The sequence below is a fragment of the Colletotrichum aenigma genome (assembly GCF_013390185.1).
Source record: "Colletotrichum aenigma strain Cg56 chromosome Unknown KSG_Cg56_contig07, whole genome shotgun sequence".
Lineage (NCBI taxonomy): Eukaryota > Fungi > Ascomycota > Sordariomycetes > Glomerellales > Glomerellaceae > Colletotrichum > Colletotrichum aenigma.
Window position 1 is genome coordinate 4,194,435 of NW_023500913.1, and position 24,751 is coordinate 4,219,185.

A 24,751-nucleotide genomic window follows, 5' to 3' on the forward strand; every position below is an offset into this window, starting at 1 on the left:
TTTTTGTGATGAATTGAGACCGCGACCATGAGCGAGAAACCGGGCACCGAAACGCCACCGCCGGGCGAGCCGCCGCACGGCGCCGACAATAACTCAACGGGGAAATCACAGCAGACCATCACATCCTCCGGGCGCGACGCCCTCACCTGGTGCAAGAGCATCTTTTTCGAAGTCGTCCTCGGTCGCAAGACGTTACCGCCATCAAAGAATGGGCGCCATATCCCACTGCAACTGGACCAAGATGCGCCGCTTACGGACGAGCGACGAGGCGGTCATCCCTACGTATCCAATGCCATCCGAACGTCCCGATACACCGTTTACGACTTCATTCCCAAGCAATTGTTCTTCCAGTTCTCCCGCATCGGCAACTTTTACTTCCTCTGCGTTGGTGTACCGCAGACCGTACCAGGGCTATCCACGACCGGAAACTTCACGACTATCCTCCCGCTGTTATTCTTCGTCCTGGTTACTGTAGCGAAGGAAGGATATGACGATTTCAAACGACATCGGCTTGACAAGGTCGAAAATGCGTGCACCGCCAAAGTGCTCAAACACTCGAACCAGCACCACCACGCCAGCGCTGCCAGCTGGTTTTCACGACTCAAGGGCAAGTTGCGGAAGAAAGACCGGGATGAGACATTCGAAGAACAAGATGAACCTTGGGCTCGGACGAAATGGGCCGATATCGAGGTTGGAGACGTAATCAAGCTGGCGCGCGACGATCCCGTCCCGGCGGATATCGTGCTGCTGCATGCAGATGGAGAGAATGGTCTGGCTTACATCGAGACAATGGCCCTCGACGGCGAAACGAACCTGAAGAGCAAACAAGTTTCAACTGCGATTACTGGCTGCGATACTGTCGAGGGAATCACCACTTGCGACGCGGAGTTCGTTGTCGAAGACCCCAACCCGGACCTTTACAAGTTTGATGGAAAGGTTTCCGTCAACGAGAAGTCGCTGCCACTCACGTCGGCCGAAGTAATCTACCGTGGCAGCATTCTGCGCAATACTAGTTGCGCAATCGGCATCGTGATCAACACTGGAGAGGAATGTAAGATCCGCATGAACGCGAACCAGCATCCCAAAGCAAAGAAGCCGGCCCTCGAGACCGTGGCCAATAAGATCGTCGTCACCTTGGCCATATATGTTGTCGTCCTTTCGATCGGATGTTCTATGGGTTACATCATGTGGCAGAGGTCCCAAGAGCGGAGGACGTGGTATCTTCAAGATGCGGAAGTCAAACTTCACGAGATTATCATCGGCTACATCATCCAGTTCAACAACGTTATTCCGCTGGCCTTGTACGTCAGTCTTGAGATTGTCAAAGTCGGCCAGCTACTCATGCTCAACTCCGATATTGACATGTATCACGCCGAAACGGACACGCCAGCTCGATGCAACACAAATACCATCCTCGAGAACCTGGGTCAAGTTGGCTATATATTCACCGACAAGACTGGCACGCTCACTGAAAATGTGATGAAGTTCCGAAAGTTGAGCATCGCGGGCACAGCTTGGCTGCACCAGCCTGATGTCGACCTGGAATGCGAGAATAGCTCCGTCGATACCCTCTCCGAAGTCAAGGATGGACCTTATATTTCGACGCAGTACATCAGACCCGAGGCAATCTCGGACGACTACCTCCAGTCCCCAACGTCGTTTGGCAGGCCTTCGATGGCCCAGTCCCGAGCACCGTCTACAAGGAGGTCTTCCTCACAGTGGAGATCCACAGGCCGCCCCGACCATGTTCAGCCAGACGTAACGACGAAGGACCTATTGGAATTCATTGCCTTGAGGCCGCACTCATTGTTCGCCAGAAGAGCAAAAGATTGCATCCTCGCCATGGCCTTGTGCCACACTTGCCTTCCAGAGATAAGAGATGGCGAAGTAGAGTATCAGTCTTCATCCCCCGACGAGTTGGCTATCGTCCGGGCTGCTCATGAGCTTGGATACACCGTGGTCTCTCGATCCTCCACCAGCGTCACCCTCCGCCTCGCTTCAGAAGCCGACAAGGACTTCACCTTCGACATCTTGGACGTCATCGAGTTCAGCAGCCATCGCAAGCGGATGTCTGTTGTCGTGCGATATCCTGATGGAAGAATCTGTATCATTTGCAAAGGCGCCGATTCCGTCATCCTGCCGAGGCTAAAGATGGCCAACATAGCGATGCAAAAGGCTCAGGATGTGAGAAAGAGCGCAGACCTCGAGCGTGAGCTCCTCCGAAAGAGCGAGCAACATGAGCCAAGGACAAGCATCGGCGGGCGCGCTAGTATGACACTACGTCGAAGCGTTGGTCTGCAGCGCCCTGGGCCTGGTCCAAGTTCAAGACCGACAATGGATCGGAGTGTATCATTTGAGGCCAGCAAGCTTCGCAAATCCGGCGATCTCTTGCGACCTTCGATCAACGTCCGAACAGCGTCTTTTGAAGCATCCCCTACAGCGCCGACCTTGTCCCACCAGACCCCTGAGAAATTCGCGTTTCTCGACGACCCGTCCATTGCGGACGACTCCAGCATTTTCACAAGGTGCTTCAAGCACTTGGACGATTTCGCCACCGAGGGACTCCGCACCCTGCTTTTCGCTCAAAAGTTTATCTCAGATCAGGACTACCGCGCTTGGAAGCAGTTATTTGACGCCGCTGCCACAAGTCTGACTGATCGGCAAGAAAAGATCGAGGCCGCGGCAGAGACCATTGAGCAGTCCTTCAACCTTGTCGGCGCTTCCGCCATCGAAGACAAGCTTCAAGAAGGTGTCCCGGAGACAATCGACAAGCTCCGGCGTGCGAACATCAAGATCTGGATGTTGACGGGTGACAAGCGGGAGACAGCCATCAATATTGCGCATTCCACCCGCATTTGTCAACCAGTGTCCGACCTATACACACTCGACGTCACAAAGGGAGATCTTTCGGGCCAACTGATTGCGCTGTCAGAAGATCTGCACTCAGGCACTATTCACAGCGTCGTGGTCATTGACGGACAAACACTTGCCGCCGTGGAGAAGTCGCCCGAGCTGACGGCGCAGTTCTACTCCGCTGTCCCACTCGTTGACTCCGTCATCTGCTGCCGAGCGTCTCCAGCACAGAAGGCTCTTATGGTCAAGACTGTACGATCGCAGCTTCGCAAGAAGAAGGGCGGCCGTATGGGCTATGGCCTGACGCTTGCCATCGGGGACGGCGCGAACGATTTGGCCATGATTTCTGCCAGTCACGTCGGCGTCGGCATCTCAGGCAAGGAAGGTTTGCAGGCGGCGCGTGTAGCTGACTATGCTATCGCCCAGTTCCGCTTCCTACAGCGACTGCTCTTGGTCCATGGCCGTTGGAACTATGTCCGCACTGCCAAGTTCATTCTTTGCACCTTCTGGAAGGAGATGTTCTTCTATTTGCCGACTGCCTTGTACCAACGCTACAATGGGTACACTGGTACTTCGTTATATGAGATGGCCAGCTTGACTGTCTTCAATACCCTTTTCACCAGTCTGTGCGTCATCTGCATGGGCATCTGGGAGCAAGACCTCAGTGCCGACACGCTTCTCGCCGTCCCGGAGCTATACGTGTACGGCCAGCGAAACATGGGACTAAACCTAGCCAAGTACACCGGATGGATGTTTTCAGCAGCCTGCCAGGGTGTCCTGGCCTGCTGGGGTGTATGGGCGGGATATGTTTGGTTTGCACACTCGAGCGATCAAGGCCTTTTCGCTGTGGGTGATTTGGCATTCACTCTGGGAGTTGTCTGGATCAATTACAAGTGCTTGTAAGTATTCCCAATTCTTATTCGACGACTATAGCTAACAATTTTGCAGCATTCTCGAAACACACCACAAGACCGCCATCGTGATGGGATCCTTCTTCATCACCTTCTCCGGATGGTGGGCATGGAACGCCTTCCTATCAGGCATCTACACCCCATCACCATCACCATACGCCGTCCGCGATGGCTTCTCCAAGATCTTCGGCGCCGACGCTGTATGGTGGTTGACTCTAATCATAATGACCCTGCTCTTCATCCTAATGGAGACCATATTCCGCACCTTGCAGCGGTGTCTCATCCTTGCCGGTCTATGGAGATGGCCATGGGTCCGCAAGGAAGACGACGTTTGCGCTGACGAGTGGCGCTTGGAGTTGTGGCAGGAACTGGAGAGGGATCCTGCTGTCAAGGAGAGATTGAGAAAGCTGGCTCGGGATGAGCCTGAAGATGAGGAGGAGGTCGACGTCGCTGTTTTAGAGGGGGCGGTATAAGTCATTCCTTTGCGCAAGATACCCATCGCTTCATAGAAAACACGTGTTTGTTTTATGCTCGAAGTCTTTGTTGTCATGCTCTACACGCTTAGGCTTCTGCCTCTGCCACCAAAAGGAAAGCTCTCCAACTCCAATCCCAGGACGACAAGATACAACTTGACCAGAACAACAGTAGCGTAACATCTTATTCTCCGCGCTGCGCCCTCAACAGCTCCGCCTCATCAGTCACCCGTCCCTCTTCGAACCATCTCTTCTCCATCTCGCTCAGCCTGGCCGGCGGCGCCACGCCATTGACCCTCCACAGCTCCCTCCTCGACTCGTAGACGCCCGACTCCCAGGTGATGCCTTGGCCTTGAACACGGGGCGCACGACGTCGTCAAATGCGGCGAGAAACGCCTGCTCCTTCTCGGGCTTGTGGAAGACGCCGGCGATGTGGTAGATTGCGACGGGGGCGACGTCCGTCGACGGGGCGCCGGCGGTGTAGACGCTGTCCGCGGCGAACTCGACGAAGTGGGCGTGGCAGTAGAAGGCGGGCAGGCCGGCGCTGGTGTAGATTGCGGCCATGCCCTCGGCGATGCGCTGCTTCTCTGCGGCGGTGAGAAGGCGATGGGGCGTGTTGAATACCCACTTTAGCATGCTGGGATGTTGTGTGGGATGGGCAAATTCGAGGGAACTGCTAATATGTCTTTCTTCTTCTTTTTTCTTGGGAATTTCTTTTTGTCTGATGATGTTTGTAGAAAGTTGTTCCAATGGTTATAATCGCTGGAACTCGATTTACTTGTAGACTTGACTCAGACGCGACGAGCTGGCATTTGATCGCAGGGCGCGTAGTAGGACGCGAAAGTGTAAATATGTTGAGAGGTGTTGAGATGTTGATCTCAGTGATATGATTACTGATCGCTACCATCTTAGTATTTTCAATTCCCTCACACTTTCTGTGAAGGACGGCGAAGAAATGTCCATTATGATATTCCGACTAGGTGCAAGAGTGACAAGTCATGTGGGGTGACAGTCCCAACGGGGCCGTAGTTGAAGAGCTGAAGCTGTGATGCCACCTCCAGCCGGAAAGCCTGCCTCAGCCGGAACAGCGATTATGATTTCCGTATTATCCACACACCATCATTTCACAGGACTTGCTGATGAGACGTTGCTGCCTTTGGGGACCTGGAATCACCATATGATAGGTAGCAACTGATAGGCCATATCAGCCATGAAGTAATATCCACGCCCTATGTTCACTCTTGCCTTCTTCACCCTGTGAGTCATGGCCGAGATCATGCTATGAAGCGTCAAAATACTCAATTCATATCTCACACAGTAATTCCCCTCTCAAGCAAACAGTCTACCCTGCTATCCCTCAAGGCAAAAAAGCCCTCAAACACCAGGACAAGATAACCCTCCATCCTCACAAACGCTCCAAACGTCGAAGCTACCGTACTTGCCATCAAAACACCCCGTCTTCCCGTCAATCTCGGTAGCCTCGTCCAGCACGGCGATGATCGTGTCCGGGTCGCAGTCATCGCTGCTGAAGAAGACGGCCACGAGCGCCGCGTCGCCATCGCCGGCCTTGACGATCATGGACTGGTCCTTGTGGTTGCCGTCGACCGTGCACCCCGTGCCGAGGTGGAAATAGTGCCCGTCGACGAGGAAGTCGCCCGGCGCGCCGCGGCTGCATTTGGATGGGTCGCTGGGCGGGTTGCCCCAGCTTTGGTAGAAGGTGAAGGCGACTGCGGAGTTGGCGAGGCCGAAAATGGCGAGGTGGAAGAGGTGGTTGGAGAGCATCGTGGGAGTGTTAAAGGTTGTGACCGCTGAAGGGCAATTTGGGAGGGTAATTCCAGTCAATTAAATGTACTAGAACAGTGTGAATCACGGTGAAAAGGATGCGATGAATCGATTGAACTGTGGAAGAAGTAGCCTGCCTGCAGAGAACAGAGATCGGAATGGAGGTTCTCCAGCGACACTATATATTGCCAGCCAGTGGAAATTTCAGAAGAGATCTAGAGTCAGCTACTGATCATGCGCATATGGCAGGCCTCACTGGAAGTCAGCCCCAGCTGCAAGTCCGAGTATTACGATCGCTGCCCACCTGGATCATAGTACTGTGTTATTTTAAGAAATGTTCTTCCAAACCGTTCTGGAGGAAAAGATTTGATGTCATCAACCGCCCGCTGGTGAACCAGCCGGGTGAAACATTTCAGTATGGGACATCAATGGACTGGGCGGGCATTATTGTCGAGCGTGCTACAGGAGTGTCTCTAGAAACGTACTTTCAGGAGAACATTTTCGGACCTCTCAACATTACCAGCATCACGTTTCAACCTTCGGAAGAGTCCAAATCACGATTGGCTCATATGCATCAGAGAGACGTTGACGGTGGATTTTACGAGATAGATCACATCTACAGAAAGCTCCTGGTTGTGAAAACGCAGGAGGAAAAGGACAACCTACTTTGCGCTGGGGGGCATGGATGCTTTGGCAAGCCAGCAGAGTTCTCCCGTAAGTCTCTACTTTCAAAATCGTCATGAGAATAGGATATTTTTGGGGAACTTCGTGTTGACTTTGGCCCAGGTATCATCGCACTGCTCCTGAATGATGGCCAAGATGCTAGGACAAAGGCGCAACTGCTGAGGCCCGAAACAATAGACGGTATGCGACCTGAATTATTTCTTAGCCCTTTGGATAATCTAAGTTCTGACGTCGCTTAGAAATGTTTACCGATCAGATTTCTGACAAGCCTCGCTATTCTAACAAATTCATCCCGGTGTCAAAGCCCACTCTGGCAAGGCCCACCCCGTTGACTGCAATTCCAGAGGATCATACTGAAGGCTGGGGTCTTTCCTTCTCAATCAGCCACCACCCGTCATCGACAGGAAGGCCTGCAGGAGCCGCCTCCTGGGAGGGCCTCGCAAATCTCTATTGGTTTGCAGACCGCAAGAACAAGCTTGGCGGAATTATTGCAACACAGATTGCACCTTACGGGGGTAAGCACGAGCAGTACCCAACGTTTTGGTCTTGCCATCACCAAAACGCAGCGCTAACCAGAGTGATTGTCACCAGATCCTCATGTTCTTGAATGTTCAGACAAGGTCGAAGCGGAGATTTACAAGATTATTGCTTCCAGAACTACTGAGTGAAGCCGTAAGATACCTGGCTAGGGCCGGCAATCGGTAACGCCTGTCATTGTCAAAACCTTTCAAGTAAGACTGTTTATAGGCAAAAACATCGTTTGTCAATCAAATCAAATTTTCATGGAAAGCAATTTTTAAAGCATCAATATCAAAATGCGGGGAGTTGCCACCTACCGGCTCTTGCGGCTTGCTTCGGGCTGGTGTGATTCGATCTTCAGAGTTCCGACCCTGTCTTTTCCATGCAACCTAAGTCAAAAAAGGCAATTCAGTGGCCTAGATAGCTTGATCTCTTCAAAAGACGACATCATCCCGCACCCACACTTGAGCAGTTCTTTCAGACTCAAAACTGCACTTCAAATATTCGAGACTTGAAAATCATGCACTCTGCTGCTCATGCTCGTGTTCTCGCGTCAGTCATGGGTTCGTCAACTGTTGCGTCGAGCCCTGCCAAAGAGCGTCAACTTAGGTTCGATGAGCTAGTGAATGCTCTTCTATCCGATCCGCCGTCAAAGTTCGACCCGTTTCGTATTTACCGCAGTCACTATACGTCCAACGATATTGACATAGGGGTTGATATACTTCTTCCAAATACCATGAAGCCCCAAGGCCCAAGGCCTGTGATTGTGCGAATACACGGAGGGTTTCTTGTATGTTCAGACACTCACCTTAGGCTCGAATTGTACCGGGAATTTCGATGAAGACTGATCGTCTTATAGGTCACCGGCTCGAGTCTTTTCCCCGCTTGGTTCACCAAGTGGATTTTGGACTACGCTGAACTTCACGATGCCGTGATTATCAGTCCCAACTATCGTTTGCTCCCAGAAGCCAAAGGAGTTGAAATATTGCAAGACCTGAAAAACTTTTGGTCATGGCTAAGCAACGGTGTCGGGCAATCGTTAGCATGCGTCGGGTTGAGCAACATCAAGCTTGATCTTGATCAATTGCTGGTTGTGGGCGAAAGCGCCGGTGAGTCGAGGCCTCTTGCCCAGAAACAGCGACTGAACTGACATCATTGTCTTTCTGCCGTTATCAGGGGGGTATCTTGCCCTGCAATCGGTTCTCCTCGGTTTCGCAAGTCCCCGTGGTATGATCCTGGCGTATCCCATGATTGATCTTGAATCGCCGCATTACACCAGGAGATTTAGCAAACGAATCGTCGGCGTTCCAAACTTCCCGGATGAGGTCATTCACGAGTTTCGGACTTCTCCATTGTCTGGGAGCAAGAAGCTTTAGACAGCAGCTGATCCCCCAACGCGACTCGACTTGGCCATGGCAATTGTGCAAAATGGAAGGTTTCTTGAGTTCTTGGGTACAGAAGATGAATTGTTTCCTCTCCGACTGTTAACCAGGAAGGGACGCAGAAGCCACCCCATCCTCCCGCAATGCTTCATCTTGCATGCTGAAGAGGACTCCGCAGTACCAGTTGAGGGAACAAGGAAATTTGTGGCACGTCTGAAGACAGTAGACCCATCATCTCGTGTGCATGTGGCGATTCGGCCTGGGGATCACGGTTTTGACTCAACCGCAAAACTTGGTGATGAATGGTTGTCAAAGGGCCTTCATGATGTGACGGACGCTTGGCTCAACTAGGTACAACTAGGTACCTTGGAGGCAAATGGTCCTTTGCCTTCAAGCAGAAATATCGCTACAATGCAATCGCAAACTAAAATTTCCTGTACTGCATTATTATCATTACGCAACGTCTAACAAGTAGTGGTTTTGGCCTTTACAATGGAGAGCCCCGCACGTTGAGATGCATACGGGAATCGCGCCCAAGACGTGGCAAAATCGCGCTTTCTCCGTATTAGGAAATATCTACACTGATTAGAAGACCCTAGTTGACTTGGCACTAGGTGAGATTCAGCCTCAAGGATCCGGATGGAGGCCTTCACAGCGAGACTGCCTCTCTATTTCGGGAAATATTTGCTGTGTTGCACGGCTGTGGGGAACGGGCCTCCGCATCCAGCAGACTGCCTCGCGATGCGTCACTACAGCCACAGTCATAACCTGGGCCATGATAGTTAAGAGATCACAGAATCTGCGTTCGATTAGATCTCAAGGTCAACAGACGAAACTCAAGAACAATAAGCAATCATCAATCATCAACTACCAATTATCTTGTTTTTCGTTTTCATCGTTTATCTCGACCTCTCTTCACGAGCCCGCTGCCGCTTCATCTTCCATTCTCTTTCGCCCTCTGCCACAGGTTGAACGACGATAATCCAAAATAGCCACGATGGACAAGGTTTTTACTGCATACCAGGATCGACAAGCAGTCCTGGAGAAGTCCACCAATCCGTTTGCCAAAGGCATCGCATGGGTAGAGGGACAACTCGTTCCACTCGCAGAAGCACGAATTCCGCTTATGGATCAAGGCTTTATGCACAGCAACTTGACCTACGACGTTCCCTCTGTTTGGGATGGTCGCTTCTTCCGCCTAGACGACCACCTCAGCCGTTTGGAGGCCAGCTGCACCAAGTTGCGTCTCCGACTCCCTCTGCCCCGCGAGGAGGTCAAGAAGATCCTGGTTGACATGGTAGCTAAGAGTGGCATTCGCGACGCCTTTGTGGAGCTCATTGTGACCCGTGGCCTGAAAGGTGTCCGAGGCGCGAAGCCGGAGGATCTACTGAACAACAATCTGTACATGTTCATTCAGCCTTACGTTTGGTGCATGGATCCTGAAGACCAGCCTCACGGGGGCTCCGCAGTTATCGCACGAACTGTCCGCAGGGTTCCTCCAGGGGCCATCGATCCCACCGTCAAAAACCTCCAGTGGGGTGACTTGGTGCGAGGTCTCTTCGAGGCTTCTGACCGAGGCGCTACCTATCCTTTCTTGACTGACGGCGACTCGAACCTTACGGAAGGCTCTGGGTTTAACATCTGCCTCATCAAGGACGGCACTCTTTTCACACCTGATCGTGGCGTCCTTGAGGGTGTGACGAGAAAGAGCGTTCTTGAAGTTGCTGAGGCAAACAAGATTCCTATCCGTAAGGAGGTTGTTCCTGTCGAACTGGCCTACCAGGCGGATGAAATACTGATGTGTACGACGGCTGGGGGCATCATGCCAATTACCAAACTTGACGGCCAGCCCGTCAATGGAACGGGTAAAGTTGGGCCTCTGACGAAGAAGATCTGGGATGGATATTGGGCGCTGCATTACAGCCCTACGCACAGCTTTGAGATAGACTACAGTACTGCTTAGTTTCAATTGGAAGATGACGACTCATTTCCAAAACATTAAACATGTTGCTTTCCATTGAGTTCCTGCCAGAGTGCGTTGGCAACGACATCCATCGCGGGATCATACACGTGAAGTTCACGCATGTATCAGCCAGGAATACAGTAGGTAGTTAGAGACCCGAAGCAAGAAGCAGGAATACTGCAATTTACCACATTGGACGTTTTAACCCGTTCTTGTATATTCGTAAAATCCTGGAATGCTGCCACGTCCTCTTTTGCAGAAGCGACTTTCCGTCTTACATAATGAAAGTGGTAGGTAGGGCCGAAGAGAAAGCACAACCAGGACACCACGACTATAGACGTATTTTGAGCGGACCCTTTACTCATTACGCGTAACAAATGAACTCTAGGCTGCTGCGTATCTATGAACACCCTCACAGGCGTGACTTTAAGCCTGCATGCTGTATATCTTTCAAAGCGGTCGCAGCAGCCTCGACTGCCTCCAACGCCATGCCGTATCCAGCCTGAAACCCAGTACCTCCAGCTCCGTAATTATGTACGATCAAACCCTGCCTCCCACCTACGTCAACCTCAACACCCTCGACGCGAGCACCGCCTTCTCGTGAGGGCCTTAGCCCAGCAACAATCGCAAGTACTTCAGAATCCTTCTCACGAAGCTCGCTACTCAACTTGTGGGTCCGATCCATAATGGAGATGGTCTCATGATAGTATGTAGCACCGTCACTGTGTCATCAAGGGTGAGCTCACGCCAACATGTAGGTTCTCAACGATGAGCTCGCCAGATAATCAACTTACCCACTTCCCTTCTGCATGTATCCTCCCAATATGGCATTCCCGTTTGATCCAGGCCGTGGGATCACGTAGGTCTCGTAGTTCTTGCCGTGCCTCATTACATTTGTTCGGACTTGCGGTGCTCTGACCAACACAACCTGGCCTCTGGTTGGGTAGCAGCGTTGGTCTTCGACGCCGGATAGTGTCTTGGCTGCGTTACCAGTGCAGTTGAACACGACCTTTGTGTCGAGGCTGATGAAGCCGGATTGAATATCGGGAACCTTTTGCCGGATGAAACGTACACCATAACGGTCCTTCAGCGTCCGGTAAAGGTAGAGGAGATATGCAGGCGCATTCACAGTCAAAGTGGTGAAAGACACAGCAAATTTGACGCCTTCTGGAAGTTCCTCTTGAGGCAAAACTTTGAACTGCCATGACCGTGTCAGCGCTTTGGATTTATCACAACAGTGTTTGTGAAAGTTCTTACATCCTCAAGGTAGTCAGACATGTGCTTTATCTTTTCGTGGGGAATCTCTTCATCCCACATTTCGATAGATGGAGTTCTCTCCACGAACGCCTTTTCTTCTGTCTCAGATGCCAGCTTGCAGAGATGGGAGTAACCGACGCGATCCCATCTCAACGCGTTGGCATCGCTGCCGGAGATGGCTGAAAAGTTGCAGCCGGCCCTGATTGAGTCAGCCATGTCTTTGTCTGGATCACTTGACTGGTTCAATGAGTTTGCATCGTCCTAATCAGGGGGATGTGTAAGTGACCGCAGTGTCTCCAGGCAGGTATTCCGCTACGACCGTAGTAGATTTACCGAGGCCTGCCTTTGCCAACACCAGTGCAACGTCCAGGCCGATGATGCCTGCGCTATTTGATAAAGTCAGCGACTCTTTACGTTAACGTCATGTGCTATTTCTCACTTACCCAACAATTACAATGCTTTCAGCGGGCATCGTAACGCTTAGGGAATATCAATCGGGCCAGAGTGAGTCTGACAGACGAGAATGAGCTTGGGTTCAAGAGCTTGATGAAAAGACTTTCATGAAGAGACGTGGTCGCTCTACTTCAGCTCCTATGACTGGGTACAAATTCATAGATTCAATATTTTCGAAGCGTTCTTCTTCGCATGTTCGTTTGTTGGTGCACGCTTCTTGGGGATATTTCCTAAAACGGAGAAATTCCCATGCTTCCTAAGGCAGACGGGTCCCGAGCGTTCACTGTATTCAAAATTAAAGCCTGTTCTGGAACTACATCAAAAATATAATGTGTATGCAGAAAGATGTATGAAAATCTTCTAATTGAAGAGATCTTCTGGGTTTACTATCACGCGACATGCGACGGGGAATGGAGACGCCTAGCCTCCGACTGGGTATAAAATACAATCGTGGCCCGCTATCGCCATCAATCCAGCAACGAGATGACCGATTTTGTGATCCCCGATTCCTTCTTATCTACCTTACTCAGATGATCAAAGACCAAAACTCTTTTCTCTCAAAGTTGGCGACGATAGATTTGGAAGATAAGATTCCTCAGGATAGCAGAAGCTTGACATAAGCAGAGGACTCGCTCACTCGGCTTCTTGACAACAGCGCCATCCCGACCCGATCCCTGCACCCGATCCCTGCTCGGCTTCTCGGCCCCACATGAGGAGGGGCTGCTCCGGATCGAATCGCTACTTTCGGGTAAGACAGACGGTGTGATCTTCGCGTTCAAGATGTGACAACAATCTTCGTTATCTACGTAGCCTTCGTTGAGATAGGAATGGGAGGCGGAGACTAATAGGCCACCGACTCCATGACGTTTTGATCAAACAGATATGCATGTGACAGAGCCCGCCGTGCCTGCAATGTGAAAATTTCCTCATCAAAAAGCCTATCCGCGAGGTCAATGACAGATCTCCGTGTCCCAGGCAAACCCGTTCGAGTCGCTGAGGTATCTTTGATGGCCGTTCATCTGGCGCACACAAGCCTGGATTCTAGTCAGAATATGCGAGTGTTATGTCTTTAAATAGTTAGGAGTAGTTTCCATGGACATACCACATTAGCTAAAGGTGTGTCATAGCGTCCTTCCCCGGATTCTTGCCGTCGTGGGGTCACGAGCTTGTCCGGCACGATTTTGTGTGATTTCGCGGGGTACACGACTCTGTCTCCACTTATCATCCACCCGCTATCAGCGTCTCTGCGCTTCATCGATCGGTAGCATCAATCTTTGATATCGGCCGCGTGCGTTGTTATCAATAATATTTGCTACGAATCCATTTCTACTACCTCATTCCTCGGCGTCAAACAAAGAGCCATTGTCCTGTTTGCTGTCCAACAGGCCTCGTTTTGACCGTGCTTCGAAAATGGACGGTGGTAGAAGGAAGATCAGACGGACTACGAACGCGTAAGACTCACCGCAATCATCCGCAAATCCAGATCTCACATGTATACTTTCCAGATGCATACCGTGTCGGACGAGCAAAATCAAGTGCACTGGTGATGAGCCATGTGCAAACTGTAGACGACGCGTGGTCAGATGCAAGTATGAGGATTCAGGCACGAAGGCATCTTCTTCAGAGAGATCGATTCACATCAGAAGTGAAGATGATAGAGAAAGACGAGCCTCGGACGTGTGTTCGACCGGAAGCAAGAGATCGTGTGATGCTGCTTTCGGTTCCGAGAACGATGACGACGGTGAGTGAATTACCAAGTTAAAGCACGCTCATTCCTTTTCTGACATATTTCCAGTTGCAGTATCGTCACCAAGAAGGGGCTCAAGAAGAGTACAATCTAGCAATGAAACACATTGTGTATACACAAGTCCCTTCACGCTGCCGTCCACGACGATCCGAAACACTCATCAGAACAAAAGAAACTGGAGTAATTCCTCTTTGTTCCAGTCGTATTGCACCTGAGATTAGCTAATGAGGTCTTGAAAGTCTGGCTGGCACCGTCTTCAACATGGTCCTTTACCGCCCGACTTACCCTGATGATGGCGGAGAACCTCCAGCTTGAAACTCCCTTCAGTGCGCCGAGTTTCCTCAACGACGAAATATATACTCTAAAGTGGAGTGCTGCAGGCGCAGATGAGCCACCCGACATCAAAGGTCTTCCTTCCATCGAGCATGCTCTTTATCTATATAACACAGTGAAATTTCACCTTGGCCAGAACTATCAATTTCTCGATGACGAGGTATTCGTCCAAAATGTCAACGAGTTCTACTATGGTAATCCTGTCCAAAAAGTAGCCGAGTCGCGGCTGTGGTTTGTTCAGTTTTTGTTAGTCCTGTCCTTTGGGCAAGCCTTTCTTTCGAGATCAAAAACCCCCAAAGAGCCGCCAGGCTCCAAGTTCTTCATTCGTGCGATGTCACTTTTGCCTGATCCGTCGTTGTTGTGGAAGGACAGCCTTCTTGCAATCGAGGTTCTGGCCCTAGCCGGTCTGTACTTATACTCAATTTATCAAAGAGAGTCAGCACAGCTATATGTATGTAAACAGCTTCCTCGACGAGACTGAGCTGACGTTCATTCCCACATTCGAGGTTGCCCAGGCAATACGGATAGCCCAGTTGGAAGGCCTCCACACCCAGCTGCCTGAAGAAGCCTTGGGATCTGACACAGTAGCCCGCTGTCGAAAGCTGTGGTGGACTCTTTACATCATGGACCGCCACTTTTCATGCTCATTGGGCGTTCCGATGAATACTCAGGATATTGACATTACAACTCTGCTCGATCCGCCCAGCATGGCATCACCTCAGGACACAACTCTGGGTTTGAGAGTAAAGCTATCTCATCTGCTGTCCTCCATCATCAACAGTTAGTCAATATGCAGCCAGTATCATCTGCAGAGTTTTTTCACGGCTAATGGCTTATTTAGCCGTTTACAAATCTGAAAAGACGCCGTTAGGCAAGTTCCTTGAGGAAACAAAGTCAATTCTACACACTCTGGCAGGACATGCCCAGGAGATCGAAAAGATCACTCGTGTCAAATTCCAAAACTCGGTGGACACAATGCCAAAAGGAACGAGAGATATTACTCTTCTATATCATCAAGTGCAGTCGCTCCAATCCCAACCTGGTGGTTTCGCTGCTAACATCCAATTCCCAGTGCGTGGTTATCGCCACACGGCCACTACTTCTGTCAGCGCTCAAACAACAACTCGACCATTTTGGCCGAGGACTACCGGACATGGAGGGCTTCATGGCTCCGCTTATCCCGTTGATGTCAACAGGAATCAAGTCTGCAGTTAAGACACTCCAGATCCTCTCCGGAGAGGACACTCTAATTGGTAAGCGTTTCCAGGCGACTTCTTGAAATCGCATCAGACTTACCAGACAATAGAAGTCTTCCTTCCTTTCGATCTTGAGTACGCATACGGTGCGGCGATTCATCTCACCATTGCAAATGCCTTATTTCCGTCTACAACCGAAATAGACGGGCCAGCACACGGCAGAGAAGCACATGCAATCTTGGATGACATGATCCACAAGGGCAACTCCGTGGCTGAAGTACGCAAAGCTGAGTTGACTCACCTGGAATTTCTTTTCAATGAATTTGCCATGCGGGTTAATCAGCCTGACGTTCAACCCTCGAGGCCGCTTGTACGATCGCTTCAACTGCGGCCATTCCCAAGTATCTGGGAGTCTTCAACCGCGGGACCTGATTTGGCTTCCATTACTACGCTCAGCGAACCTCAGCCCCTAGTCTGCGCACCAGAAACACCAAATAACGCCGAGTTTCTTGATAGTATCGGAATATCATCTGATGACTTCTTGTCCATTGTGGAGCAGATGGGTAATCACGACGATGCGGATCTACCCTTTGCCATGCTGGATCTGTCTCAATTCTGGAAGTAGCCCGGAATAATAGACTTATAGAGGCCTTTTGCCCGATATTTGTGGAAGTTTGCAGCGTAATTCGGATGAAACCATGGCTTGAATGTGACTTGACTCTTGTCCTGACTGCGTTTTGCTCTGGTTTCGGTACATGGTGGCCATGCCCTTGTCCTTCTGGTCGTTTCGATTCTGATCGCGATTTCCGCCATCCAATGCATCCATACATGAAGGACGAAGGACTTTTTACGGCCGACCAAATGTCATCAGCGAGGATCACGAGTAATATGACTGTCTTTAAAGTGTATTTTACTGCCTAGTATTAGCGAACTTCTAGTGTACAAGCAGCTCTCATTTTCTCGTCTATTCATGCTTTCCGTCACATTAGGATCCATGCTTTCGTTTGCAACGTATCGTACATAATGCCATAGTTCCGCCTCTCGTTCCTCTTAGCTGTATTAGAAGCAAGTATGGCTCCTTCGCATAGTTCTCCTACCACCCAGTATGGTAATACGGGTCCCAGCTCTGATGTCTTTGTGCATTTGTTGTGTGTTGCTGTTGAAATGGTTGATAGTTCGGGTCGTGCCATGCCATTTGAGTCGAAGGTGTTGATGCTGGTGGAGAAGCGAGTGTTGTAGCCGATGAGGCATTTGTCGAAGTTTGTTTGAGATCGTACATCGTCGCTTGGCTGTAGACTGAGGCATGTCGCATATCGTAGGTCGAGTCCCTATGAAGTAGAGGTCTCTCCTGACTTGGGTCAACCTGGACAGTGTTTCCGACAAGCGAAGCGTGATAATCTGAGGGCATATGCCCTGACAAACTGTCTTCCAGGCCAACTGCAATAACATCAGCATCCGATGGTTCCTCAAATCAATAGGTGAGTACTTACAAGCTAAGATGTAGAACAGCTCTGCAACGACTGGAACCCAGGCGGCCAAGGCAAGTACCTGACCAAATGTCCACTTATCGTTCTTGTCGAGACCACCCGCCGCATCAATAATCTTCTGTCTGAAGTGCGTGAAGTAGGCTAGAATGCCCCACATGAGAAAGAGGTTGATCCACGCAATCAGAAGGCGCCAAATTGACCTCCATGTCTTGACCCAGGGCTTGTCGACCAAGCCAGGGATCTTGAAACCTGTGGTCAGAAATATGGTGATGATGAGCCAGAGTAGAGGCAGCCCTATGACAAGGAATTGGGTCGCCTTGACAACGTGCCAGTATTGTGAGCCGCGCTGGTCGCAGTCAAAGTTCGCATGGCCACTCTTGCGCTCTGCATAGTCTACCTCGGCTCTCGGCGCCATGTAGACTACAGATGCGCTCAGGCCCCAAAGAATGAACAACACAGCGCGATGAAGCCACTTCCGATGGCCATCATGCTTTACTAAAGCATAGAGTAGCATGACCGGGAATACCGAGAAGTTGGAGGCAATTAGAGAGAGCGCCATCTCATAGACGGCTTCGCCTGAAGGCAGATCCGGATTGACCTTTTCTCTCTCCTCTTTGTTGGTGATGCTGGAATACAGCGCCGCCCCCAGCATGGCGACAGCAATCAGCATAGCGCCGCTAAGGAACATGTCCAAGGAGCCGCGGAAAGAGTCAAGGATTCGCTCGCTGATAGTCTGTGGTTGGCCAGCTTGTCTCTTCTTCTTGTACGTATTTCTGTTGAAGCATCGGATCGACTGATGAACGGTGAAGGCAACAAGATATATCGTCCCGAGAAGAGCTTCGAGGAAGTAGGACACCACTACCTGCAAACACATCAGCCCAAGCTGAATACCAACGCACATTAGAGACACCTACGCCAATGCCACATAGATCCTGGCTTCCTGTGTATCCGACAGCTTTGCAGAACTCGGCCTCGCACTTTTCTTTCGGGCCCCAAAGGATGGTATCGTTGAATCGCTGGCTAAACTGATAATATTTGGGGGAGGTGGCATTGGGAATAGGAGTGTGCATCATGTTGTAGGCGAAGAAAGAAGATACGTCTGCGTACCATGTAGTCAGACTGGTATAGTTACTGGAACTTTCGGGGATGGAGTTGAGAAAGAGTATCATCGAGAGTTCCATGCTCATTCCGCGTGTCGAACTTGGGTCCCAAGGGTCAGGTTGCACCAATGCTCCAAGCCATTGACCCCATGCTATTGTCGTTGTGAGCTACATCACCGCGATGATAGCTTGTAGAGATTAGGTGGATACCTACCAGTGCAGTTGTTATGGAAGTTTAGCTGGTCCCAGGTCAAGTTACCTGGAACCCAAAGGTCTTGATCAATGTTGGCCATGGTGGGGATCCTCTGCACGATGCCCTTCTGGCTGGCCCTCTGCCAAGTTATGGTCGTGTGATCACCCTTGAGATGCAGTCTGCCAGGGTATAAGCTTTCGATTCGAGGGGAAAAGCTGGGCAGGGGCATCTGCCGGGAGGGGGAAGACAGACATGCTTATATCTAAGCTCTCCGCGAGATCGACACCATGTCAGGTCGCAACATTCCGGACGCAAATAATCTCCGGCATACAGCCGCAGACTTTCTGTCCTTTCACAGCTCAGATCATCTGAAAGACCCCTCATAGCTTCCGGCCGGGATGAGGTAGCTGAACAGCTGGGGCTGACAGCTAAGACAAAAAGGGAGCAAAAATCGAGCCTAACTCTCGTGGTGAGATTAGCTAGCGTAAACCACAGTCCCCCAACTGAATTACGAGTTCCGCAGTTGCACAAGGCTGGCCATTCACAGCATTCTGATTCCGCCAAACTCGCTTGGAAATTTTGCGCTGCTCGCGCTAGCGGCTTTGGGCCGCGCAGCTGGCCGTTGGGGCTGGCAATTCGACGGTGCCGGCGGTTAATGGCGCTCGTTCTCCGTGCGGGAAGGTTGGGTGTTGCTGACGGCATGGAGTGGATTCGAGTCACAGTACTTTGGAGGGTCAAAGGTTTATGCCTGGCATTCCGTTTCATTAAGTCTGACTCTACTAGCCCAAGGGCTGATTGCGATGCTGTGTGCGGACGTGCCTATCGCGATTGTATTTCCTGGGAAACCCACGTTCTTTCCCTTCCGAGTACTTGCAGCCATTGTGAGGGCAGAAGTAAGGTGAGAAACCCTCCACGCTTTCAGGATGTCTGTCCTCCCGATGGCGGCGTAGATCCTTCCTGTAAACAAACGTTGAAGAGCAACCCTCTTCTGTGCACTTGAATTGTCTGGCGTGTTTCGTGATGCATCGGCTTCAATCAAAATTAAATCACTCCTTGGATAATTTCGGAAGGGACCTACTTGAGAAGGTATCGCTTCTGGTGAACACGTTGACATTGATCGCATCGCCAAGGGCCAGACTCTCCATCATGGACCCCGATGGCTTCCTCAGCGGACGCATCGTCCTGATAGTCGTTATTACCAGGATATTGGTGTGTTTCTGGTAAGGACTGTTGAGGAATAAAATTCCTCTCGACTTCCGTTCTATTTTGCCCATGATTCTCCTGCTCCCCATCGATATGCCCAGCAGGCTGGAGAAAGCTAGGCGCAGTACTCCAATCATATTCTTCGAGTGGCCCTCCACTACCGGTCTGGACCCACAGAGGATCAACGGTTTCGAGAGACTGATGATGATGATGATAAAAGAACCCTAGACCAGTCGAGCCTGAGGGGTCTGAACTTGAGATTAAGGCCTACCCAAGAAAGAGTTGAAGGAGTGGTAAGCCTGCTAGATGGTGATGGCAAGAACAAGAGTTCAAGGGCTAAGCTTCAAAGCAAAAAAAAGAGTGATCTGGTCGGCAACGAAGGTTGTGGAAAGGAGTGACAGGCTTCGCACAACATGTGCCGGCCGTGGGGAAGGGAGAGAAATCCGGGAAATGAGCACGTTGGTTTGGGGAGGTATTTATTGCCGGGGACATTCTGAGCAAGATGGCAAGCGTCCAGTATGATTGGACGCGTGGAATGATAGGCCTCAACTCTATCTTCTCGATTACCATGGCACATGTGTCTTCATGTGTTGTGAAATTTCATTTCTTGTAGGCCTCATCTGATGTGCGATGCCCAATGACAACAGAGATGGCAGTGGTTTCGTGGTGTCTGTGGCCAGGTCCTGACAGACCGAGTAATTTCAAATGCTGTTTTCATGAATTCGTATTAAATGGCATTGGAGGGATTCCGCTTTCGTTTCCTTCCACAATCCAGCAAGTCTCTCCGAACTATTTTATTTCTGTGCCTGAACGTCAATCAAGTCGACGCCATGTCTGCACTACTTTGCTGCGAGTCCCTCAGGCCTTACAAGGCTCTGCGTACCGATCATGAGGTTAGGTTCATTCAGTTCATGGCCTGGGCCAACGACGGCCAGCCGACAGTCATAGAAGAAACTTCGAAGATCGATAGTTCCAACCGGACTCCTCTCTATGCAATCCAGCTGATGCGTCAAGTCAACTGTGGGCCGCTAGAGAGCAAGCGATACTTTGTCAACTTTGCGGATCGCACCCATTCATATGTCGAGGCTGCTGAAGACTTCTTGATCCAATGCAACTTCCAGAAGGTCAATTCGTATGGAACCTCTCTTCCTTCCTCCCTCCACGGCGAATCCTTCTCGCATTGGACGGTACTGGACTTCAGAGAATGCGCCTGCTGACCCGTCTCCTTCAGGTTCAAGAACTTCAAATGTGACATACACGATAGGTTCTTCGAGATCAACCTGTATCAGAAGGACCCCATCAACAAGCACCATTGGAGGGCTAATCTGGCCCGGCCGGCCAGCAATATCGACCTCTGAGACTTGGGCGAGGTTTTTGAGCGTATCTTAACGAGTATTACTAGGCGTCAGTAACGTCTGGAAGTTTACGTTGCTGTGGTTTTCCTGGTCACGCTGGTCTAGCACATGTGCCACGGTCTAACCAGGGCAAACAAGAGTCGATCGCTTTACTGACGCCAAGTGCATCTCGATGGGGTACGCCCTATGTGGCGATCCGGCTGTCATAAGCTTAAAATTGGAAATATTTGCTCTTCGACCTCTGCGCATACATTGGGGCCGTGTGAAATCCTTTCGTTGCCATTTCTCCGATGTGACACTCACCCCCAATGCTTGAGACGATATTCTCGCACCCGAGCCGGCCACCTAGCGCTGGCATGACCAGACTTGGGGTACCTAAATTTGGTTTCAACCAGACGGAATGGTGCCGTGGCTGGAAGAGCGCATGTGTTCATGTCCGCCAAAGCGCCACATCGCATGAAGTCTTACCCAGCGCGTAAGCCCCCGGAATGAACAAGCAAGCAAACTTCCCTCGGCGCCACGGCCAAGCTGGTCTAACGTCGTGTATTCCGACCTACGTCGCTTCACATGGCTAAATTTTATGTTCTTAGTGTCGCCCACAAGGCATTCTCTGCTCCCTAAAATGGTTTTGTTTTTGTTTCGTCTATCGGTTGTCACAGCGGCTTCCCTCGCAACATCCAGTACTTTCTTGTTCCCGGATTGTAACCGGCCAGCCACTTTCAAACTTGGCTGACTCTGCCATGGTTTCGGCATGTCTCACATCCGATCGACAACGTTCTCCAGGCTGACTTCACCGCGTGCAGAACAGAGGCATCCCAACAGGAAGAACAAGCGAGTTGCGAAGTGATCTTTGAGGGACGTACGTCTTATTGAATTTTGAATGCTGAGCGGTTGAAATACGATTCTGGATGGGATGACACCAAGTTCCCAGACAATTGCGCATAGTCGGACTGTCAAACTTCGCTGAACAGTTTTTTTCTGGTCTGACGATGGGTTTAGCTCAAGCCAACATATGGGCTCTCTCTTTTTCTCGTCATATTTACGGTACTTAAGAGCGCTCCAGGTATATGAAATAAGCATGGGAAAGACTGTTAGAGAATCAGACTGTGAAGAATGGGTACCCGGAAGACAGATGTCGATTATTTCCTTCAAACAGCCAAGTTCTTCGCCACTCCAACGCTGCAAATTTCTAGCATCGAAACTTAGTCTTTGTAACTTATCTCGGGATTGTAGGCTTGAGGCAACAAGGGAGTTCATTCTGAGACCTTGGCTTGTCAAATACGCATGAGGCCCATTTCCTTTGATATCTTTTGACGATATTGGCCCCAAATCTTATGTTCTATGAGCAAAAACATTCTTCACCACATTTAATGTGGTAGCCTTTTAGTTCTTTTGCACTTGGACTACGCCCATTGTGTCCAGACAGAAACCGCGGTGCACGAAGAAGCGTGTTCTTTGAATTGGTAAATATTCATTTTCATTGTTCTGAGAACGACAACAAACAGCCTATTCAACAACTTGGTCTTTTACAGACCAAATAAGTTCATTGATTCAAGTGTGAAATTTCATCTAGAACTTACATAAATGGGCCAGCCTGCCTTCGTCTTCCTTCAAGTCTCAGAAGCAAGTCATTTCCAACTGAATCAATTGAAGCAACACATACCATCAACATAACTCAACACAAACTCTTCACAAACAGCCAACACGATGTCAGACACTCTCGAGAACATGCATGGTGGCGCCGGATACCATGCCCGCTGCATGCAATGGTTGGAGGATAGCAAGCCATCCGATGCTCCGGCCGACTTCTCCAACTCCTATCCCAACAAGTCTAAGATCAATAATCGTAGCAATACCATTGGATCCCCAGACGTCTATGAGCACTCGGAAATTGACAACACTGGAGTTGCTCGAGTTGGATCCTTTGGGGGCGGCCGTGTCAAGCAGCTGGTGGCCGGCTACGAGGCCCGTTCTCGCCGGACCGAAGAACTGGCCGATGAGGCCGGACGCCGCAAGCGAGAGACCACTAAAGCTTTGTATTCGGCCGCTACTACTAATAATTTGGACGGAGACGATGGTTTCAAGGGTGCGGACCAGGCTGCAGACACACCCTCAGAGGGAATTTGCAAAGAGAAGGCCTCAGACTTGGAGGACGATAACGGCGAGTTGGAAGATAGCTGGTATAAAGTCAACAAGGGATCAGATCTGGACTAGGCAAGCAGCGTCCACTTCATCCAGTAGCCTGCAGGTCAGGTCTACTGGGGTTTGAAGCTTTTCGGGCCCTTACCCTCCTTTGTTCTTTCGGTATTTGAAAGCCTGAATTCTTCAACTTGTGATAAAGGCTTCTTTGAATAAACGTCACTAAAGTTGCACATATTAAACTTTCGTCGCATATCATGTCCCTCTGCCTGCACGTCTCTCGTATGCTTTCTTCCACATGACACTGTAAACTGCAAGCTTGTAATCGAGTTGATTCCAATCCCATGGGATCGTTTGGCTGGCCAGGCCATTATCCATGGACCTTTGTTATGGCAAGAGCTATGGTCAGGTATCACAGAGACCAGGCCTCGGGTGCGTCATGAAAGAACGACTACTGAGCATTGTTCATCATTAATGGCATTGTGTGAAGCCAGTTGTGATATGTCCTGAGAGATATGGTTGCCTATATATGAAGCCATGTCGTCCAAGAAGAACTTAGATGGTCGAACCATTATCTTCTTATTGCTTCTCTACCGCATCAGAATCCGATGATCAGCATCGCAGTCGTAACCCAGAGTATTCGATCACCAGTAATTTGTTCGAACGACGTCCAGAATGGCCGAGAACGAAGGCAACTCTTTCTTTTTCCCGAATCCTCCCACTGAAAATAATCAACAACTCGACGACAAAGGCGAAAATAGACGGGATTATCATGAGACATCTTCATCATCCGCCATGGATGACAGTCATGACTGGTCATTTCTAAGTGATCCTGATGGCTCTTTTGAACTAATTTCGGAGAGAGATGCGCATTCATCACCCTCATTACGTTCCCTCAGAAGCGTCCGAAGCCTTGGAAGCCTCGAACTTTCACCTCCACTGGCCCTGTCAGACTGGGGCTCAGATGACGAAGCCAGCAGCAGCGGAAGCGATGTATCACTGCGAAGCAGCCGTTCCGCCCCGGACCTGAGACAAGTGCAGCAGCTTCCACCTGTTCCAAAACTGGACTATAGCAAGCATGGTCCTGCTCTGGAGTGGTTTATGTCTCAAACCTTCCTGGATGACAGCTGGAAAACACCTCCAGATTTCACCACTGAAGTCGTGGACAAGCGTGCCCGAGCCCCTTTTCCGAATTTTGCATTTGAAGGATCGACTCGAAATCATCGACATGATGCGTATTACAACATCTTGCTTCGTCGTCGAAAGATTAGAAATCGTTACAAGGACCGCGAGCTCCGAAATTTGGGTAATACGCCGGACTGTGACTGGCGCTGGTGTGGTTTCCCTAACTGCGAAGCGTCGACATGCCGGTACACCATTGAGTTCAATCACGGCTTTGGCATTTTTGCACACAAGATCCTATGCTTTAATGATAAGGACTCCAGGAAAGATGTATTGAGGGCGCTCTTATCCGACTTTGAGAGTATGGCTGAAGATTTGGGAGCTGGAATCCATGATCTTGTAGCATTTGCAGCTTCCCCGCCGATCCTCTGCGCCATGGCTGATTGTATTCCAACGTTTTTGGACGACGACGGCAACAAACGAGGGACATTCATATCCGTTAAGGATATCCAAACAGCAGAAATCAACTTCGAGGAGATTATGGTCTCTATGTCAAGGAATAGTAGGGAAGAACAAGCTCGATTGCACAAGCGAATCTG

The 24,751-nt window shown here is 50.3% G+C and overlaps 12 protein-coding genes across 12 annotated transcripts; 7 read left to right on the forward strand and 5 right to left on the reverse strand.

The window, feature by feature from the left end:
• Window positions 1-27: 27 nt before the first annotated feature.
• DNF3-0 (putative phospholipid-transporting ATPase DNF3) lies at window positions 28-4,237 on the forward strand (the record flags this gene model as incomplete). Its single annotated transcript, XM_037326655.1, has 2 exons — window positions 28-3,752; window positions 3,802-4,237. The coding sequence occupies 2 exons, from the start codon at window positions 28-30 to the stop codon at window positions 4,235-4,237; spliced, it is 4,161 nt and encodes a 1,386-aa protein (XP_037175905.1).
• Window positions 4,238-4,501: 264 nt separating this feature from the next.
• CGCA056_v011410 (uncharacterized protein) lies at window positions 4,502-4,873 on the reverse strand (the record flags this gene model as incomplete). The annotated part of the gene is made up of 1 exon (XM_037326656.1): window positions 4,502-4,873. The coding sequence occupies one exon, from the start codon at window positions 4,871-4,873 to the stop codon at window positions 4,502-4,504; it is 372 nt and encodes a 123-aa protein (XP_037175021.1).
• A 738-nt stretch (window positions 4,874-5,611) lies between these two features.
• Window positions 5,612-6,019, reverse strand: CGCA056_v011411 (uncharacterized protein; the record flags this gene model as incomplete). The annotated part of the gene is made up of 1 exon (XM_037326657.1): window positions 5,612-6,019. The coding sequence occupies one exon, from the start codon at window positions 6,017-6,019 to the stop codon at window positions 5,612-5,614; it is 408 nt and encodes a 135-aa protein (XP_037176032.1).
• A 428-nt stretch (window positions 6,020-6,447) lies between these two features.
• Window positions 6,448-7,371, forward strand: lovD-0 (Acyltransferase LovD; the record flags this gene model as incomplete). Its single annotated transcript, XM_037326658.1, has 4 exons — window positions 6,448-6,733; window positions 6,806-6,883; window positions 6,943-7,218; window positions 7,295-7,371. 4 exons carry the CDS (start codon window positions 6,448-6,450, stop codon window positions 7,369-7,371), a joined length of 717 nt encoding a protein of 238 aa, XP_037175276.1.
• A 410-nt stretch (window positions 7,372-7,781) lies between these two features.
• On the forward strand, window positions 7,782-8,598 carry CXE17 (putative carboxylesterase 17; the record flags this gene model as incomplete). Its single annotated transcript, XM_037326659.1, has 3 exons — window positions 7,782-8,012; window positions 8,082-8,331; window positions 8,399-8,598. 3 exons carry the CDS (start codon window positions 7,782-7,784, stop codon window positions 8,596-8,598), a joined length of 681 nt encoding a protein of 226 aa, XP_037175277.1.
• Window positions 8,599-9,601: 1,003 nt separating this feature from the next.
• ilvE-1 (putative branched-chain-amino-acid aminotransferase) lies at window positions 9,602-10,567 on the forward strand (the record flags this gene model as incomplete). Its single annotated transcript, XM_037326660.1, has 1 exon — window positions 9,602-10,567. One exon carries the CDS (start codon window positions 9,602-9,604, stop codon window positions 10,565-10,567), a length of 966 nt encoding a protein of 321 aa, XP_037175274.1.
• Window positions 10,568-10,979: 412 nt separating this feature from the next.
• On the reverse strand, window positions 10,980-12,296 carry dao1-0 (D-amino-acid oxidase; the record flags this gene model as incomplete). The annotated part of the gene is made up of 5 exons (XM_037326661.1): window positions 10,980-11,289; window positions 11,362-11,765; window positions 11,825-12,085; window positions 12,141-12,210; window positions 12,268-12,296. 5 exons carry the CDS (start codon window positions 12,294-12,296, stop codon window positions 10,980-10,982), a joined length of 1,074 nt encoding a protein of 357 aa, XP_037175275.1.
• A 2,020-nt stretch (window positions 12,297-14,316) lies between these two features.
• PUT3-1 (Proline utilization trans-activator) lies at window positions 14,317-16,178 on the forward strand (the record flags this gene model as incomplete). The annotated part of the gene is made up of 5 exons (XM_037326662.1): window positions 14,317-14,765; window positions 14,821-15,137; window positions 15,199-15,374; window positions 15,430-15,610; window positions 15,664-16,178. 5 exons carry the CDS (start codon window positions 14,317-14,319, stop codon window positions 16,176-16,178), a joined length of 1,638 nt encoding a protein of 545 aa, XP_037175273.1.
• Window positions 16,179-16,646: 468 nt separating this feature from the next.
• On the reverse strand, window positions 16,647-18,433 carry CGCA056_v011417 (uncharacterized protein; the record flags this gene model as incomplete). Its single annotated transcript, XM_037326663.1, has 4 exons — window positions 16,647-16,990; window positions 17,044-17,902; window positions 17,955-18,292; window positions 18,355-18,433. The coding sequence occupies 4 exons, from the start codon at window positions 18,431-18,433 to the stop codon at window positions 16,647-16,649; spliced, it is 1,620 nt and encodes a 539-aa protein (XP_037175020.1).
• Window positions 18,434-19,075: 642 nt separating this feature from the next.
• CGCA056_v011418 (uncharacterized protein) lies at window positions 19,076-19,511 on the reverse strand (the record flags this gene model as incomplete). The annotated part of the gene is made up of 2 exons (XM_037326664.1): window positions 19,076-19,362; window positions 19,412-19,511. The coding sequence occupies 2 exons, from the start codon at window positions 19,509-19,511 to the stop codon at window positions 19,076-19,078; spliced, it is 387 nt and encodes a 128-aa protein (XP_037175022.1).
• An 855-nt stretch (window positions 19,512-20,366) lies between these two features.
• On the forward strand, window positions 20,367-20,894 carry CGCA056_v011419 (uncharacterized protein; the record flags this gene model as incomplete). The annotated part of the gene is made up of 2 exons (XM_037326665.1): window positions 20,367-20,668; window positions 20,768-20,894. 2 exons carry the CDS (start codon window positions 20,367-20,369, stop codon window positions 20,892-20,894), a joined length of 429 nt encoding a protein of 142 aa, XP_037175024.1.
• Window positions 20,895-22,598: 1,704 nt separating this feature from the next.
• Window positions 22,599-23,105, forward strand: CGCA056_v011420 (uncharacterized protein; the record flags this gene model as incomplete). Its single annotated transcript, XM_037326666.1, has 1 exon — window positions 22,599-23,105. One exon carries the CDS (start codon window positions 22,599-22,601, stop codon window positions 23,103-23,105), a length of 507 nt encoding a protein of 168 aa, XP_037175696.1.
• Window positions 23,106-24,751: the final 1,646 nt, after the last annotated feature.